The 14255-nt window shown below is 42.7% G+C and overlaps 1 protein-coding gene across 1 annotated transcript in view; it reads right to left on the bottom strand.

Annotated features, from left to right (window-relative positions):
* USP14 (ubiquitin specific peptidase 14) overlaps positions 1–13922 on the bottom strand; it is a 33877-nt gene extending 19955 nt beyond the window's left edge. Inside the window, exons 1-5 of the mRNA XM_037892773.2 lie at positions 13484–13922; positions 10527–10672; positions 9194–9226; positions 6692–6796; positions 4437–4540 (exon numbers count right to left, since the gene is read on the bottom strand). Coding sequence (XP_037748701.1) covers positions 4437–4540; positions 6692–6796; positions 9194–9226; positions 10527–10672; positions 13484–13499 — 404 coding nt within the window. The 5' untranslated portion in view covers positions 13500–13922. The remainder of the gene's footprint in view (positions 1–4436; positions 4541–6691; positions 6797–9193; positions 9227–10526; positions 10673–13483) is intronic.
* Between the last annotated feature and the right edge of the window lie 333 nt (positions 13923–14255).

Below are 14255 nucleotides of genomic sequence, written 5' to 3'. Positions count from 1 at the left end.
AAAATTTGATTACTTTAATTCTATGTGATTTTGCATACACTCTCCTTCCATTTAATTCTGTCCCCCCTTCTCTTCCTGTTTCTTGGAAGAGGAGCCTTTCCTTGCTTAGCACATGAAAAGTAAGGCTGAACACTTGTCTAACCACAGGTTTCTACTGCTTCACATGGGAGCAACAGCTACCTCCTAAAATGATTTGAGTCCAGGTGGGGAGGAATAGTCACACTCAGTGGTAAAAGCAGATCAAAGCTGAGGGGAGATCACTAGTTCTGGTAGCTATTGTCACACATCTCCCTCTTATGAAACAATGCAGTGTGGCAAGGGGAAGGGAATGGGGACAAGAGAGTAAGTAACCAAAAGGAGTTTATGTCCCCAACCAGGTTCCCAGCCAGCTGGGGGGGCGGGGGAAGCGTGCACCGAGAGTATGGAACAAAATGGGGCACATTTCTGGTGTGTCCAATCATGATTTCTACCAAGGAGGAGAATGTATTTTAGAAAAGCACAGGAAAGGCGGAGCACATGCAGGAGTTACTCCTTAGAAATTTCAAATATCGAATGCAACTTTCTCCATCTTATGAGACTAAGATATTTAGAGTCACTGTGGAGAGTTCTCTGACAACTCCTGCTCAACGTGCAGTGTTTGAAAAGGCTAACAGTATGTTAGGAACTATAGGAAAAGGATAGAAAAGAAGACAGAAAATATCATAATGCTACTATAAATCATGGTGTGCCCACAACTTGAATAGCGTGTCCAATTCTGGTCACCCCATCTCAGAAAGTATTTAGAAGAACTGGAAAAAGTTCAGAGAAAGGGAAAGATGATCAAGGGTATGGAATGACTTCTATGAGGAGAGATACAATACAAAAAATAGGGGTCACCCAATGAAATTAATAGGCAGCAGGTTCAATACAAACAAAAGGAAGGACTTTTTCCACACAATGTGCAACTAACCTGTGGAGATCATTGCCATGAGATGTTGTGATAGCCAAAAGTATAATTGGGTTAAAAAAATAACTAGATAAATTCACGGAGGATGGGTCCATCAATGGCCATTAGCCAAGATGATCAGCAACTGAAACCCATGATTGAGGCAACCCTAAACCTCTGACTACCAGAAGCTGGGAGAGCAAGACAAGGATGGATCACTTGATAACTGCCCTGTCCTGTACGTCGCGCCTGAAGCTCTGGTATGGGCCACTGCTGGAGACAGGATACTTGGCAAGATGGACCCTGGTCTGACCCAGTATAGTAGTTCTTATACTCTTAAGATAAAGTCTGAATAAAATTTATAGAGCTGGTGGGCACCCCTTCTTCCTTGCTCCACTTAGAGAGAAGTAATGGATGGAACAGATCTTTCTTTAAGAAAAGAAGGAGTAGGTCAGGTACATATTTTCCATCAGGTGATGCTGCTGCTTCACTCACTGCTGGGCAAGAATGGGAGCCTCTCCTGCTACTCCTATATCAGATTCCTCTTCCTAATGAGCCCTTACTTTAGTATGTAGAGGAAGAGCTCTGAGGAAATAGGCTCCTCCAAGACAGGAAGAGGGATCTGTGATTCTCTTACTTCAACCTTGGACCTGGGTTCCACAAAAATTCATGTCAGGGAGGACCAGGGACAGTATCCCTTTCATCAGAAAGCGGTAAATCAACCATGAGAAGCTAAAGGGGGATGACGCTCCTGGAGACCTCAATAGGATAGCTGATGTGAAGTGAAACCAGAACACTAAGCTTGCCTAGCTGAGCTAACAGCTTTACGTTCCTCCTCACTATCCTTTTGTACTGTCATCAAGAGAGAAGAGAAACAGTGAGTCCTGCTAACACCATTCAAAGCAGTGGATTTGGTTTTTCCCAGGGCTGGTTTCCCAGAAGATAGAATACTGCCACCTTTTATTGCATCCTCCTAGTTTTATAGGATATATTTTGACACAACCCATGGGATATTTAAGATACTAAATACAGCTCTAAAACTATGTGAAAAAGATTTCCTGACTGAAATTAAGATTTATGGGATTTCCCACACAGATTATTTCTGAACAGTTTTCCAGTGTACTTAAATGTGTAAATTTTACAGCCTAGAAACAGCTATCAAAGTTGTTACAAGGCAACGTTTATGTCAGACTCATTACTTTAACAGTCAAATCTTAATTATTTAATAGAATGGAAGGCAATTAATTTGAATAAGTATCTGGATAATCAGTATTACTGTACCTGTTACTCCTGGGGGAATTCTGCACCACTGTGTGGGTGCAGAACTCATGTCCCCTGCAGATTTCTTTGCTTCCCTGCAGAAAAATGACTCTGACAGGGAATCAAAGGGAAGCTGCAAGAGCGGTCAAGTGCCACTCCCCAGCAGCTCAGGCGCATCCTTTCGGGCACCTGGGGCAACCAACGGTGAGCTAAATTACTGTGCAAGGGGGTGGGAGGGTTTGGGGACTCCCCAGGTGGTGCATGGTCAGACCCACCCCCTGTCCACCCAACCCCCATGCATGCAGACCCCTCCCCCGATACTCAGATTCCCCCCCCCCACCCCCCCAATCTTCCTCTACCCAAGTCTCAACCCCACCCCGCACTTGGACCTCCCCAGCCCCACCTGATGGCTCCTACCCTGCTATGGGCTCAGCCTGCAGTCCCATCTGGGATGGGGAGGAGCACACTTTCCCTGCACGGGGTAGCTGCGGCTGAGGCCGGGTCAGACCCACCCCCAGAAAACTCCCCCAGCTGCAGGAAGTTCTGCATCCCTCCTCAGCTGCATGGGGAGGGGTCACTGTACAGGTAGCTGCTTCCCTGTTCATCCGGAAGCCCCCATTCCCAGACCTCCACACCGAGCCTCACCCCCCCCCCCCCCGCATCTGTACCCCGCAGCGAGCTCCTCCCCCTACATCCAGACCCAACAGCGCACCCAGACCACCTCCCCGCCAACCCCCACCCTCTGATGAGCCCCCGCATTTGAACCCATACCCCAAACCCCACTCCCTGTTCACCTGGTCCCCCACTGCACTGAGCCCCAACCAGCTGCATCCAGACCACCACCCCAGCAAGCCCTGCTCCCCTAGCACTCAAACCCCTGCCACACCCAGACCTCCCCACCCCCACTGAGCCCCAACCGCCTTCACCTGGACCCACTGCAGTCCACTTGCAGCTGTAACCCCACCTCCCATCACATCCAGACCCCCCACTGAGATTCCTGCATCCAAACTGCCCCACCCAGAACCCTCTCAACCCCACACCTCAATCCCTTCAATAATAAGCTCCTCCATACTTAGATCCTGCTGGGCTAAGCCTGCCTGCCCACAGTTGGTACAGAGGGGCAGGGCCCTGGGGTGTTTCTGAGGTAGGCCCAGCCCTCACGCTGTTTCAGGCTTAGGTGCAGCCTCACCGCTGAATCCATATCCCGGGATTGGGGGTGAGGGGGGGGCGACCTGAAGGGTGATCTCCCACCTCTGAGCAGCCATTGGCCTGTGCTCCCCACTGCCATGCTGGAGCCGCCACATTTTTTTTATTGACAAACAAAATTTGTTGGATGTTTTTTGGCACAGAATTCACTCAGGAGTACTGGGGAAACTAAGTCAAGTACAGAGGTGTCAAGAGTTTTGATCATTCTACATGAGAAGTAATCCTGCCTAAATAACCACTATTCCCACAATTCTTGAATGTTAAAGACCTCTCATATTGTGTGCTGTTGGCTCTCTCACTGGAATTCTCCAAAGGTAAGTCTGGAAGAACAGATTTATCTATCTTGCTGACCCTCAAGAAGGTAGAAAAATCCTTCATGCATTACTCACAATTAAATCTGTGTAGAAATTGGTTGTTTCCAGACCTCAATCCAGAGGAGTCAGGAAAATTAGGAAGTACCAAGTGTACTAAAAAAATGCTTGTGGATTTCTAAAACTAAATCTTCCACTGTGTTGCCAACAAAATGTAACATACTGAACATCACAAGCTACATAATCTGTAATTGGACAGTTTGCAAACAAACTAGTGGACAGAGTTATGGAAAAGTGTTTTTGCAAAGGAATAGGACTGTTTCTTAAGTTAACTGCATAACACAGGTTTTTAGTTTTTTGTTGTGTGGGTTTTGTTTTTTTTTTTAAAGGAGAGATCATAATACTTTAGACGAAAACAGAATATACGTTAATCCCAAAAGAGGAGATGATCAAAGTTCACAAAACTGTTTAGGCAGGTTGCTGAAGTCTTATTTGCAGTAGACTGCATCAGAATTTGGATGTGAACTTTTTTAGTGAGACAGAATCAATTCTCTATTAAAAATATTTTAGCTCCTATAAATATGCAGCTGCTTTGACTTCTTAGTAAGGACAAAGATGTGACCAACACAATGATTCTTTTAGTCTGTAGCTCTATTAAAATGACAGTTTTACACAGACACTTCATAATCCAAAGAAAACAATTTTCATTTTAGTACTTTTGTACTGAACCCTACCTCTTAAGGGCCTCTTTCAGTTCTGGCACAGAGCGGATACACTGAACTGTAGCATTCATGTAACAAGTGTTGCCAAGATTTGTCAAACCACATGGTAACTCCATCTGCCAAGGAAATATACATGGTGCTTGAAGATTTAAGAGACATTTGAAATTATTTTGGTATACACACTGTAACTCAGACAGTAGCTTGTTAAGACAGATCTGAAATTAAAAAAAACCTGATCAACCATCATGTTACATCAAATTTTATCTAACAGATCTATTAATTCAAATTTATTTTTTATAAAAAGAGTATTTATTTTTAGTTCTATTACCTTGTTAGTTTGAAGTATTTTACCTTTTAGTGCACTTTATTGCTTTTAAAAACATTAAAGAGTGCTTCATTTTTGTGTACCTTTTGGTATAGTGAACAGAATGAAATTTAGAGGGCAAATCTCCTAAAAGTAAGACATTTACAGAGATTCCAATTATAATCAAATTCAAAAACTTTAAAATATCTTATCTTGCTGATTGCCTTGATAATCTTGCATACGTGTTTTTAAGGATAGTTGTAATATAATCAAATCAATGTTAAAACAACGTCTATGTTCTCAGCAGAACTCTGAGAAGTAATGAAATCCATAGTTAAATTGTTAATATTGCTTTTGCTTTATCACTAGTTTACAGGGAGGAGTTAAAAAGAGTTTTTTGAATTTCTGAGGTCCTGAAGTTTACATTTTAAAAATATTGCTCTAACTTCTTAAAAGAAGAAAATGGTCATACTAATGTAATAACTGGACCATAACAATTTCAGGAACCATTAGAAATAATTACAAAATATCATAACATATTTGTGCAACACTTATTTAATACAAAGTGAGCCAGATATCAGGAAAAATTCATTTGTACAAAATGAGTCAATTACACATTTGGATAAATTCTTGGGAAAAAGCATTAATCTAGCTACACAATCTGTGTTAATGTGTCTGTTAAAAAAACAGCAGCACTGAGTATAGGCATATTTGAAATTCAGAGACATAAAATTTGGTAAGAGAAAAAGTAACATGTAAAGTCCTTCAAATTTTATCCAAGATTGATGTCTCCTTGTTCACCTCTATTATTTATAGTTAGTCTAAGTGACTGGATAACTCTAGTCTCATAGGTTTATATAATTTAAATATCAATTATTTTCCTCTTAGACCATAGGCGGATCTTACGTAAGTATTAAAATACATATCAGTCCTAAATTATAAAGCCATCATCATATGGATATTTATAATTGTGCAGTAGCCAGTGTTCAAAAGTCACCATGGCTGTTTTATGTTAATTAAAAAAATACCATAAGAGCTCCTAGTTCAGACTAAGGACAAACAAAACTATTCAAGTTATTAAAAAAAATACATCCCAAACTAGGGAAACTTTTGTTTTCAAACATTCAGTCAATTTCCCCCCCGCCCAGATCCTTCTCTCACAAAGATTTCTTCTACTCCAACAGTTTAAAAAAGGAGTTTCAAATTTTCAACTAGGAACCAATGTTCACAAAAAGGAGACTAGGATATTTTCAGGGTGCACTACTGTAAATATAGAAAAGCCACCAAATAATTTGACACTACTAGCAGTCTTTGTTCAAGAGAAGCCCAGGATCAAAAACACAAGGACGATACAAGTCTGGCTTCAGATGCCTCTCCAGGGACACATCTGGGAAGTCTGTACTATGGTAGAACCTGAAAGTTACGAACACCTTGGGAATGGAGGTTGTTCATAACTGAACCAAATGTTATGGTTGTTTTTTAAAAGTTTACAATTGAACATTGACTTATATAGCTTTGAAACTTTACCGTGCAGAAGAAAAATGCTGCTTTCCTTTTTTTTTTAAAAAAAAGAGGTTTACATTTAACAGAGTATTGTATTGGCTTATTTTTCCTCTGGTGCTGCTGCCCGATTGTGTACTTCTGGTTCCAAATGAGTGTGTGGCTGACTGGTCAGTTCGTAACTCTGGCGTTCATAACTGAGGTTCTACTGTATGCCTACCCCACAATAAGGTTGGTTCAAGCCAAATGATATTAGTTAAATGAGCTATAATTTAAAATACACTTTTTACCATTTCCTCCAAAGTCACATTACATTGTCAACACCTTCAGGTTTGTTAGATACTAGAAATGATAACTAAATATGCTATAGTTGAAGATCCACTTTTAAATAAACATTATAAATACATTGAAAAGTGCAGTTATCCAAAACATAACAGGAATCTGAGGTACAAAATATGCTTACAGCTGAGGCTAACTGCTCCTCTGTCATGTCTTCTACAAAGACAGGTCGAGCTACCGGTTCCTCAGGGAGTGCCTCTGCAGAGCCCATCATTAATAAGGTCATCCCCTGTAAACACAGCAAATATAATCAGACACATTAAGGAACATCCATAAAATACAGTGCAAGAAAGGTAGAAATCTGCATACCTCTAAAATTTAGTAATTTCAGATATCTCCTATTGGAGATAAACAAACAGCTCTCTCTTACAATGTCTATTTGATACTGTATTATTGTTTCTAAAGACAAAGCTAACCAATGAAAAAAAATGACGTGAATCTACCACTTTATTCTTTTATATTTATATTGAATTACTGAATCACCCTTCCTTCATGAAAACTAAGAAAAGGCTTTTAGTTCATTAATCTCTAAACAGTACTACCAACTTCATAATTAAGTAGAAAATGCACAATAGGAAAAATTTTAGTATTTTTATGCAAGTTTCCATGTGGCCTGGACGCTATATCAGTCAGTAGCCAAGATCTTTCTACTAAACAGCTTTAATTAACATCACGTTCCAATTATGACTAAAAAATTAATGAACCACAGAATATCTTTAAATGAAAACTCCCTCCGTTTTTGACCCTTTCAAGTCAAAAGTCTTTCATACTCCAGTACTATACAAGGGAAACTACTTTATCCTCCTTTTCTCTGATCTTGGGCTTCAAGAAGTTAGGAGCCAGAACTATGTTCAGATTTGAAAGGGTAAAATAAAGTTTACTAGAATCTCCACGTGTGTGTGCAAAAGTTGCTAATTATTCAAGTTCAGTCTACTCTGAATAGAAAGAAATTCACCCTTCTTTCGCTAAGGATTTGGGGGACCTTGAGAGGGATCTTGTTGAATTTACTACTATGAAAGCTGGCTTGTGGGTTTTGGACCTGTGTGTTCTCTTGGGATGAGTATACTAAGAGGAGGGGAACGAGGGAGATGCCATCTCTGAGGACAGGGGGGCTATTTGAGGAAGTGAGAAATATTTGATCTAGGGTGGCCAATATGGCATAGGTATGAGGGAAAAATGGGTTGGGGATGCTCCACAGTATTGCCCAGAGAACAAGAGGTGGACAGTCCAGGGAGAAAGGTACTGGTGCTATGACCTTTCCTGGGCCAGTATGTGCAAAAGGAACTTGCCATCGTGACAACCTGGGTCGCTCCACACCATAGACATTTCCTTCCCCTTTGACCAACAGGTCAGTGTTTGAAAGTATGATGCTGGTGGTGAAAGGGGTATATCAAAAAATGAGTAATAAGTACCCAGAGACTCACCCCAAGTAGTATAAATTCCTTAAAATATCCCAAAGTGTGGTTAGATTATTGGAGGAAGACTATCAGCACCTGGTACAGAGTGCGAGACCAGAATTTTACCTATCTAGCCCTCAGCACAATAGTATGCGAGTGCCTTTGCCACAGCTCTTTGATCTACTGCACCACCCTGCTGATACTGCATAATAAGTGAAATACCCCCAGGCTAGGGGAATCAAGCAACTTTCCCCTGTCTGTTCATTAAAGATCCCTTCCCTACCAGACTATTGCTGAATCTCAGGCTATGGCCACACTGGCACTTTATGGCGCTGCAACGTTCTCGCTCAGGTGTGTGAAAAAACACACCCCTGAGCACAGCAAGTTACAGCACTGTAAAGTGCCAGTGTAAACAGTGCCCCAGTGCTCCCAGCGCTGGCGCGTGACCACACTCACACTTCAAAGCACTCCTGCGGCAGCGCTTTGAAGTTTCAAATGTAGCCATGCCCTAAGAGAAAAGAACTACCAAGTTCCTGCAAGAAAGAAAAGAACCATCAGGGAGAGCTCAGGAGCAACCTCTGCCTTTCGCTGGTCAGGCAGAATATCAGATAAACAACATGGATATGTTGAGTAAAAAAGTGCTAGCAGGCTCCAGGGAAACAACAACAGCAACAAAATCACAAGAATCTCTTGCATTACCCCAGGGATTGGAAAAATAGCAGATAAGCCTCATCATTGAGGCTGGTGAAAGTAGTACAGACCCTATACCGGAGAAACTATCCTAGGAGAGCAATTGAGTGAGTAGCAGCTATCTACGTAAAATGCAATAAAAAATTCTTAAAGTATCAGGAAGACAGTGTCATTTCCCCACAGGTCCTAGCTCACAAAGTTCTCTCACCATATTCCCAGAGAACAAATGTTAGAAGACCCAGTGTGGAGATTTTTAAAAATATGCTTGGGTAAGACAACTACATCCTAAAATTGTTATTTAGTCTAAAAGCAGAAAATCTAGAAGCCACTGTGGTTACAAAACAAAGCCTATGACAATTTTGATTACTGTATCTCTCATTATTCACAATAGCGTTCCTATTTTTTCCTGAAAGTCATAAGACTATCACCCCACTTATGAAGGAATTAATGAGAGACTCTTAAAAGGACCATCACTATAATAAAACGGACAAGTTTTAAGCCGTTTACCAATATGCAAGTGAATTTTTGAGGATACTTACGTTCTTGATTTTGATGTTGCCCCACTCATCATCCTATGTTTGAAGGGAAGAAAAGGATTGTGTTACTGTCTTACAGTAGAAGACATTTTAGAAGACTCAAAAGGCTAACTGATGCTTTCACCAACATTAGTCATTTGTCTCTGAACAGCACATTGTAGCAGCGTTAACACTTTACTTGGTTAGTCTCTAAGGTGCCACAAATACTCCTTTTCTTTTTGCGAACACTTTACTAGAGACTATTCTTTTTCCAATCTTGTGTCAATCTAAACTAAAAACAGCAAGGTACTCTTTTCTAGATGGCTCTTGATAGTTTTACAACTAGTCAGCTCAAGTATCTGTTTCAGAAGGAAGGGAAAAAAGGCAAATTGACCAAATTAAGTCATATTGGCATAAAAAGTGTATGGCAGAGATACACTGTCTGTTCTGGATTGTTTTCACTGGCCTGCAGTGCAGAAACAAGCTAAAATTCTTAACCGAGCAGAAAGTACTGTTCAAGTTCTGTTAATTTCTTAACGAAAACACCAAGAGACTATCTTTGTACAAAGGGGTGGGGAAAAGTTTTGAAATACTGGTTTGTGTTTCAGAGTAGCAGTCATGTTAGTCTGTATCTGCAAAAAGAAAAGGAGTACTTGTGGCACCTTAGAGACTAACAAATTTATCTGAGCATAAGCTTTCATGAGCTACAGCTCACTTCATCGGATGCATGTAGCAGAAAATACAGTGGGGAGATTTTATACACAGAGAACATGAACAATTAGGTGTTACCATTCACACTGTAACAAGAGTGATCAGGTAAGGTGAGCTATTACGGGGGGGGGACGGGGGGGGGGGGACGGACACACCTCCACCTACTGTTCCTCACAGGTTCTTGTCAACTGCTGGAAATGGCTCACCTTGATTATCACTACAAAAGGTTCCCCTCCCGCCCCCAGCTCTCCTGCTGGTAATAGCTCAAATCACTCTTGTTACAGTGTGTATGGTAACACCCATTGTTTCATGTTCTCTGTGTATAAAATCTCCCCACTGTATTTTCCACTACATGCATCCGATGAAGTGAGCTGTAGCTCACAAAAGCTTATGCTCAAATAAATTTGTTACTCTCTAAGGTGCCACAAGTACTCCTTTTGGTTTGTGCTGTCCACCAATTAATCAACCTGTATTTTGCAAAACATTTTCCAGTAACAAGCAACAGACCTACAGCATCAACACATCATACTATGCGTTTTTTGAACTGTTCATGGTCACATTTATACATTTGTAACATATATTCTTACTGTTAATTAAACATTAAATAGAATTAGACAAATAAAAGGAAGTTTTTGGTGATTTCTACCTTTAGAGCTCCTCCTTTCACCACAACTTTCTGTCTGTCTGGCTGAACTCCAGTCAATGCGAAAAGCTGAGCCTTGAACACCATTGGAGGTTCATCAGTATTCAACTCTACACCATCAAATTTCTCTTTCCCCCATTTTACGTTCACTGCAAAAACAATGCATTACACATGTGGATCATTCTCTTCCACATGAGCTTATTTAGTTTCTAGAATTAACTATGAGTATATAATATTTTACCGAAGACTGACCTTGGGCGCCCCACCATAAGTTCAGTTTCACGTTGGCTATCAATAAGTTTGAAAAAATTATTCAAGATTCATGTTTTCACAATAAAACCAAGCAAAACTATTTCTCTGTCCAATCTTAAGAAGTCATTAGAAAGTTAATTCCCCCAATCTATGGACCACGCTGATTGCAACTATTATCAATCATGGGTCAGTTATTATAATTCTGTGTGGGATAACCCTATGTTCTTCCAAAACAAAACTAATACTTCTGGTGGCAAAGGTTATTTACATGAAAATGCATACTGCACATCAAATATGTAACCAGACAAACTATTTTGCTCTATCTAGCCCCAGTTACACCACAACCATTGTTAAATGCCTTACTGCTGGTACAGTACAGTCACAAAATGATTTTAGCTCAGTGTAGTTGGACATAATAGGAATGTCCTGCAGCTCCAGTCAATTACATATTGACTCCTTAGCAGCAGAGCTGGAATCCATGCATGGCATAGCAACTGTTGCTAGACTAATCTATCATTGACCCATGGCAGAGAAAAAGCATGGTTTTCCAGCAGTGTTGCAAATCTTCAGCCAGTGGGTTACATCAAATGCTGTTGTATATTTCTAAAAGTTATTTCAAAATGTTACTGCTTCATTGAAAACACTGAAACACAGCATAGCTTATAATGGCTATCAGGCAAATTTATGATAGCCAAAACAATTTTGCTATCAGTTACGGCAGTATGTTTGTCCCTGTCAAACCAACAAGTTAGGGTTTTTCAATATAGGATAAAGCAGCTGTGATTTAATAAAGGATCTTCCATCATTTATATATGGGGTGACCAGATGTCCCGATTTTATAGGGACAGTCCCAATTTTTGGTTCTTTTTCTTATATAGGCTCCTATTACCCCGCATCCCCTGTCCCAATTTTTCACACTTGCTGTCAGGTCATCCTATAGGTCCAGGATAGCAGACTACGGGAAAATGACCAGGGGGTGATTTTAAACAATTTTTTCCACACAGACAATCTGTAAAAAGAGCATGATTTGCCTGTCCTTCTGCATTTTTTCTATACATTTGTGATTTGTTTTTTGCCATGAAGCCATGACTTCTCCCATTTGTTTGTCATGACAAATAAGTAGCCTTAAGCAGGGCATTACAATCAGTGTGTTCATTCTTGAAGAGGCACTTTCCAATCATTTTTGCAATTTGTTCAAACAGAGAAGGTTTTGGAGTACAAAAAAACAGAGCTCTTATGTAAACCATGCTAATAATCAATTGCACGAGAATCCAATCTGAACATTAACTATATTGCAAGACAATAAACCTTATAATCTCGGACACAACTATCTTTAAAAACTTAGTATCCATAGAAATACACTGTACAAAGTTTTTCCGTGAGTTTAGATATCATAATAGAAATGTCCAGCATTTTCCAACATACAACTCATCAGCTAGTGCCCAATATCAGTCCTGCTGATAAGGAAATAAAATAATTCAAGCAAAGATTATACAAACAACTAAAACAGAAGTCAGGCTATCTATTGAAAAAGCATTGGGGGGCTAGGGGGAGAGTAGTAATGATGCTTTGGCCATGCAGAATAGAAACAATGGATTGTTTAAGTGAGTTTGAAAAGCCATATTCACCAACTCCAAAAAAGGCCCCAATTTGCAAACCACAGTTCAGGTTGCAGGGAGATAGATAAATTCACAGTGCCATTTTAAGTTCATTGGCCAAGCACTGAAATGTTCTGACAGGCCTGGGAAGGCTGAACTGTGAAATGCACACACACCAGCAACAACTCCCTGAAGAGAGCCACCAGAGAGTGGAAGTTTCCAGCTCTTACAGCTTTTGCCAGTAACTTTCCTTGGTGGAAACCGGGGTGGGTAGGATGAGATGCAATTGTGCTAAATTGCAACTTCTCTAACATTAGCTAGAATACAGTGCAGCTAAAAAAAATAAGTATAGGCTGATGGGCCTACATTAGGAAGAGTGAGTGTACAATTATTTCTTGTTTTGGTGAACACCAGTGTGTTTCAACAAATAGGTAAAATCAGTATCAAAAGTTTTTAAGTTCTCTGTATATACACCACACCCCCCCCCCAGCAGACACATGCACTGACACAGCAGACCGTTGCTCCAGTGCTTGCTTTTGTAGTGCACACCATGCCCCGCTCCCCAGCCTCCAGGAGACGTTGATGAGCACAAAAGTAATACCTATAACATCAGACTCCTCTCTGGTGTTTACAGAATGCAGCAGACATGATTTGTTCGCATTTTTGACACTGTCCCACACGATACTCTCATCAGGAAAACGGGGACATGTGATTAGACGAGTTTCCTATACAGTGGGGGCACATCTGGCTCAAAGCCTGATAGCTGCTGCTTGTCTACAATGGCTCACGCTGAGCCGAGAAGGTCTAGCAAGTGGGTCCCACGGGGGTGGGGGCCGCCCCTGTCCGGGGTCCGCCCTCGGGGCATTTTCTGGCGCTGCGCGGCGCTATTAAATAACTGAGGCAACGACCCACCGGGGAGAGGCGGGAGCGCCCCACGCGGGGGCCGAGCTGCGTCCGTTCAGTCGCTCGGTAACTCCAGCGGCCCGGTCACCGCCCACGAGCCGCCCCCTCGTTAGGGAGCCTGGTCCGTGCTGCCCCGAAAGCGGGAGACCCCGCGCGCGCACCCGGGAGAGGCCCAACGCCGGCCAGCGCGGGAGGGGCTCGGCTCACCTGAGAAAAGCGGCATGGCGGCGGGCGGGCGGCGTGTCCCGAAGCGGGGAGGAGGCGTCAGTCAGCGGGCAGCGGCTCCGGCGCGTCCCACCCTCAGGGTCTCATTCAAACCGGCCCCCACGATGACGCCGCAAGCGGAACCCAGGCGCCGGAAACGGTGAGGGAAGCGGCGCGCGCAGCTCCGGAAGAGGCGCCGGGGCTTCCCGTCACGTGGTCGTGCTCCCCGCTGCGGCGCCCGGCGCCTGGCTGTGGCTTGGGAGCCGCCCCGCCCCCCCGAACTCGGGCGCCGCTGCGGGTGGCTGCGCGCGCACTGCCGATCGGGCAGCGGTGGCCGCGTTCCGCCCTCGCGAGCCCAGTCCCCGAGGCCGGCTCAAAAATCACCGTATTCCCCCCGCTTACTTCTCTGCGCTGCTACTTTGCAGGCAGGGGGCCACCTCCCCGCGTGCCAAGATCGGTCGGGTTCCTGGGCTCTTCTTTCTTGGGGTTCGATCGTTTGGGGGATTCTTAGCGTTTTCCTTAGAGCCGCAGCAGCTGGCAGCAAGCGATGGCACGGGAGTCCCAGCAGTCGCTCTTGCTAAGGCCAAGGACAGTTCCAGGGGGCAGAGTTACAGAGAAAAACTTGAAAATGTAAAACAAGTGCATGGAAAAGGCTCAGAACCAGCAGTAGGGTGACCAGATGTCCCCATTTTGGGCCTTTTTCGTATATGGGCTCCTATTTAACCCCCCCCCAGCCCCGTCCCGATTTTTCACACTTGCTGTCTGGTCTCTCTAA

The sequence above is a fragment of the Chelonia mydas genome, chromosome 2 (genome assembly GCF_015237465.2).
Source record: "Chelonia mydas isolate rCheMyd1 chromosome 2, rCheMyd1.pri.v2, whole genome shotgun sequence".
NCBI classification, from domain to species: Eukaryota; Metazoa; Chordata; order Testudines; family Cheloniidae; genus Chelonia; species Chelonia mydas.
The sequence above is the reverse complement of the archived record's forward strand: the minus strand, read 5'-3'. Positions and strand labels throughout refer to the sequence as shown.